Raw genomic sequence first — 6,000 nt, forward strand, 5'->3', positions numbered from 1 at the left:
TCCCTGTTCCCGGTTGAATATATGTGTAGCTAAGCAGGGTTGAGCCTGGCCAGTACCTGAACGTGAGACTACTTAGGGAAAATTAAGGTTGCTACTGGAAGTGGTATTAGTGAGGCCAGCAGGGGGCGCTCACCATGTGGTCTATGTGAGTTCTAATGTCCCAGAATAGTGACGCGGACACTATACTGTAAAAACAGCACCCTTTTTCAGACGAGACGTTAAACCGAGGTCCTGACTCTCTGTGGTCATTAAAAATTCCCCCATTGGCCCTTATCCTTCATGGCACCCTAATAATCTTCATCCCTGAATTGGCTACGTCACTCTCTCCTCTCCACCAATAGCTGGTGTGTGGTGGGCGTTCTGGCGCACTATGGCTGCCGTCGCATTATCAAGGTGGACGCTACACACTGGCCCCAACAATGTAAAGCACTTTGAGTGCCTAGAAAAGCGCTATATAAATCTAAGGAATTATTAATTACTGTATGTGTACTATATACTACTGATTTATCATGGTGACCTTTCCTTTGGATTTTGCAGCAAATCCTCTGCTGGAGGCATTCGGGAATGCTAAAACAGTCCGCAACAACAACAGCAGCCGCTTTGGCAAGTTTGTGGAGATTCATTTTAACGGAAAGGTTAGTGTGCATGCTCATTACTGTTTTCTCTCTCTCTCTCTCTCTCTCTCTCTCTCTCTCTCTCTCTCTCGCCCTCTGAAGCACTTATTTGTTGCATTCTTTTTTTATTCTTTTTAAGTTAACATATGAAGACGACTTCTCCATACAAGTTGCTTCTTGTTCAGCACATGAAGTTCCTGATTTAATATCCATAATCTTCTTTGCAGATCAGATCAAACTGTTTCATTTACTCATTTATCTTAATCACTGCTTTATCATGGTCAGGATAAAGGCTATGTTTTCTCAATTTTAAATATGTTTATTTTACAAAAATGAGTCTCTATATGTACATAAAGATACCTCTTATGTGAACCCTTTTACGGATCAGATTCAGAACAAATTAGTTTACGTTAATGTATAATGGATTATACAGTATATGTGTAACAGTCTGGAATAACCATTGGATGTTGTTGATGTCCAGCAAAGAGCCAAATTTAAGCTGCATTTATGTTCTTGTACTTGTTTAAGCCTTTGTTCAAAAATCTTCTAGTTTCATTTAAACCACCTTGCAAGCAATAATGTGTCTTACCTCATCATTAAGCTAACCATGTGACACACGTACATGATTCCTATTATTCCAAACTACAATAAGGATACGTTACTATAAAGGGAACAGTCAGTGCCTAATAACATTATCACATCACAGAAAATAAGAGGATTATGGAAAAACGGAAAATAATACAGGAATCAGTATGGAATGCAGTATATCTCTTTCGCTTTGTCGTGAAGTATTGTCTGATACAGGCAGGAGATCATGAGGAAAAATGTAATATGCACGAGCATATACTCACTGGCCTCCTTAATAGGAACACTGCAGGTTTTACTTGCGTATTGCTGTATGTCTGTGATATGAGTATGTGTGATTGGGTTGTATATTGTATATTGCACTAACCTTCCAGTACATCAGTACATTTGGGTGCATGAAATGTTCTGATTCTGTTATGTCGTGTGCAGAACGCAGTGGTTGGGGGTTTCGTGTCCCACTACCTTCTGGAGAAATCACGTATCTGCACACAGGGTCAGGAAGAGAGGAACTACCACGTTTTCTACAGGCTGTGTGCCGGAGCACCAGAGGACATCCGCGAGAAATTCCACCTGTCCTCTCCAAACTGCTTTAGGGTGAGTACAGTGTAAAGACAAACATGAGCGTGTACTACTGCTACTACTACTTCTGCTGCTACTCTTAATACTCCTACTTCTCCTCCTCCTCCTACTTTTAATACTCATACTACTACTACTCGTGATACTACTACTACTCTTAATACTCATACTACTACTACTACTACTACTACTCTTAATACTCATACTACTACTCTTAATACTCATACTACTACAACTACTACTACCACTACTGTTAATACTCATACTACTATTACTACTACTCTTAATACTTATACTACTACTACTACTCTTAATACTCATACTACTACTGCTACTACTCTTAATACTCATACCACTACTACACCTACTACTACCACTACTCTTAATACTCATACTACTACTACTACTACTACTCTTAATGCTCATACTACTACTACTATTAATACTCATACTACTATGACTACTACTACTCGTAATACTCATACTGCTACTACTACTCTTAATACTCATACTACTACTACTACTACTACTCTTAATACTACTACTGCTACTCGTAATACTCATACTACTCGTAATACTCATACTACTATTACTACTACTACTACTACTACTACTCATAATACTCATACTACTACTACTACTACTACTACTCTTAATACTCATACTACTACTAATCTTAATACTCATACTACTACTACTACTCTTAATACTCATACTACTACTCACTACTACTATTAATACTCATACTACTACTCACTACTACTGTTAATACTCATACTACTACTACTAATCTTAATAGTCTTAATACTCATACCATTATTACTACTCTTAGTACTCATACTACTACTACTACTACTACTCATAATACTCATACTACTACTACTGCTACTACTACTACTACTCTTAATACTCATACTACTACTACTCTTAATACTCATACTACTACTACTACTACTCTTAATACTCATACTACTACTACTACTCTTAATACTCATACTACTACTACTACTACTGCTCTTAATACTCATACTACTACTACTACTACTCTTAATACTCATACTACTACTACTCTTAATACTCATACTACTACTACTACTACTCTTAATACTCATACTACTACTACTACTCTTAATACTCATACTACTACTACTACTACTGCTCTTAATACTCATACTACTACTACTCTTAATACTCATACTACTACTACTCTTAATACTCATACTACTACTACTACTACTCTTAATACTCATACTACTACTACTACTACTGCTCTTAATACTCATACTACTACTACTCTTAATACTCATACTACTACTACTACTACTCTTAATACTCATACTACTACTACTACTACTGCTCTTAATACTCATACTACTACTACTACTACTACTACTACTACTACTACTCTTAATACTCATACTACTACTCACTACTACTATTAATACTCATACTACTACTACTAATCTTAATAGTCTTAATACTCATACCATTATTACTACTCTTAGTACTCATACTACTACTACTACTACTACTACTACTACTACTACTCTTAATACTCATACTACTACTCACTACTACTATTAATACTCATACTACTACTACTAATCTTAATAGTCTTAATACTCATACCATTATTACTACTCTTAATACTCATACTACTACTACTACTACTACTACTACTACTACTACTCTTAATACTCATACTACTACTCACTACTACTATTAATACTCATACTACTACTACTAATCTTAATAGTCTTAATACTCATACCATTATTACTACTCTTAGTACTCATACTACTACTACTACTGCTCTTTAGTACTCATACTACTACTACTACTACTACTACTTTTAATACTCATACTACTACTTCTACTCCTCCTTCTCCTCCTACTACTATTCTTAATACTCCTACTACTACTACTACTACTACTACTACTGCTCTTAATACTCATACTACTACTACAGACAAAATAAAAGCCAGATTTGTATGAATGCATGATTTTATGCTTAAACATCACAGGGATTAAATATTGCAGTTTGAATGGGTTTCAATGGGGACATTTTTTGTCCTCGAGTGTAACTATTTTGTGTACCTAGTTTAAAATAGATTTATGAAAACAAATGAGGGTGAAATATTAAAATTCCCATAAAAAAATACACACCTTTTGCAAAATTTATGTTTGCGTTAATACAGACAAAATGATAAAAAAAAAAATATATGAAAAAGACAAAAATGTCCATTAGGAAGCAAAAGTTTTAACTTCCTTTTGGAGTAACCATTAGATGGCAGAATTGTACACGACTAGAATTTTCAGCCGTTCTCTATCTAAAGACAAACGAATAAAAGGAACAAGCATGGTTGGAAACCATTCTAATTAGAGCTTAATAAATAAACCGGTGTGTACATTTCTCATGTCTCCTCCTCTCTTTTAATTTCAGGATCTGTTGGTACAAATCTAACCTGACCTAGCTCCTTTCTAATGCCATTAGAGACTTAAATTTAAGAATTTTTGGACTCGAGTTCATCTGAATTTGGTGTGCTTTGCTTAAGCATAGGAACTTTGGAAATTGAAAGAGCAAGGATCTCCTGATAATCCATGAACCTAAGAGTGCCTTATATGGAGATAAGACTTTTTGAAATGAGAAGAGGGCCACTTGACTCCAAAGAAATGAAGGATTAGCCCAGATCAGTGTGCGAATCTGTCGCTTAGACAACACTTAAGCCTCACTCACTTATTCATGGGCGCGTATGAATACATGCTTATGATAAACTGGTGTGCATAATTGTGTAGTGTGGAAATCTGAGCAAAAACTCCGGGCCCTTTAACTTCTCCTTGAAACCCTTTTACATGTTGCAGACCTGTAAAAACTCATATTTGGCCAAATTGCTAGTAATTAAAGATTATTTAAAACCCCCCTTCAAAACATTTTATTAATACGCAGTTGGACGTTACTCGGTTTCTAGTTGGGTTACATTATTTTGTCCAGAATATTGGATTTTTGTGAATTAGAAGTGCTCTTAAGTAGCATCTGAAATGAAATTCACAAAGCACTGACCATTCATAGTCCTACTCAGAACAGTAGAAGGTGTCCATTAGTTGTCCGTTAAACATGAGGCGGGTAGTTGTGTAAAATGTTTAAATAAAAATGGCGCTTCAAATGAAATGCTTTTGCTGCGGCCTCATCCGAGGAAGATTAGATCCCTTCATCCAATGGGAATTTGTTTTGAAGCATGATTGACCGCTTTGAACATTTCTCAGAGCCCGGGTGAAGCTGAACGCTTGTATGTATGACACTTTTGCCATATTACAAATGTAAACTTGAATGGCTAACCAAACGTACAGATGTAGTTAGCTGCTAAACTGTTTTAATGTATAAGTAAGGTACTGACTGTACCATGAAAATGTACTGTACTTTTTCAAAATGAAATAAATATATCAATATTAATATGTATTAACTATTAATTATTATTAAAGTAAATAAAAGATGTATATCCCAATTGAACGAGAAACTATTGGAGAAAACAACAAATAAAAATAGACACATCCAAAATTAATAATAAAAAAAACCACTTCAAATAGCACAACAAAATTGGTCATTTTCAGTTGGATTTGGGGAAACCACTTGAAGCATTCGTTGTGTTGAACTATTTCAATCCCTTTTGTTTGATTTGTTCATTGCAAACAGCTAAAAGTCTGTCAATTTTGACAGTAATCCTGATTTGCAATGGGGATTGAATCATTTCAATTGCAACTGTATTCCTAAATGCTAATATGCATTATAGGGGTTTTTTTTACTTTCCTTACATATAAAAAAAGTTCAAATAAGATTAAAAGTTGCCTTAATTTGTATTGGTGTAGCTTTTGGAACATCAGCATGTTTCCCCATTTAAGCCTGTCCTTACAGTGCGTATAGCTGAGTGTGTGTCTGTCCGTCAAATCCTCCGCTTTCTTCTTTTGTCGTACTCTCTCTGAAGGCCTGTCAGGCTTCTCTCTCTTTACACACCCTCTCTGTCACCTTTGACCTTCTAACCACACTCATCATTTATCCAGTGACAGCGTCTGCACAGCCATTCATGTTTCCCTGTTATTAAATGACTAGAATAAAGGGATTTTGTGTTCAGTGTGTGTTTGCTGAACAATAACATTGGTTTAAACAGATTACGGAACAATGAGACGTCTGATGTGGACAGGAGGAAGTTTTATATTGAGCAAGCTCGGG

The 6,000-nt window shown here is 35.6% G+C and overlaps 1 protein-coding gene across 4 annotated transcripts in view; it reads left to right on the forward strand.

Moving 5' to 3' along the window:
- myo6a (myosin VIa) overlaps window positions 1-6,000 on the forward strand; it is a 122,706-nt gene that overhangs the window by 36,224 nt on the left and 80,482 nt on the right. For all 4 annotated transcript variants that reach the window (XM_053645571.1, XM_053645579.1, XM_053645588.1 and 1 more), the window contains exons 8-9: window positions 538-635; window positions 1,629-1,793. In XM_053645571.1, coding sequence (XP_053501546.1) covers window positions 538-635; window positions 1,629-1,793 — 263 coding nt within the window. The remainder of the gene's footprint in view (window positions 1-537; window positions 636-1,628; window positions 1,794-6,000) is intronic.

The sequence above is a fragment of the Ictalurus furcatus genome, chromosome 2 (genome assembly GCF_023375685.1).
Source record: "Ictalurus furcatus strain D&B chromosome 2, Billie_1.0, whole genome shotgun sequence".
In the NCBI taxonomy this organism is placed as follows: domain Eukaryota; kingdom Metazoa; phylum Chordata; class Actinopteri; order Siluriformes; family Ictaluridae; genus Ictalurus; species Ictalurus furcatus.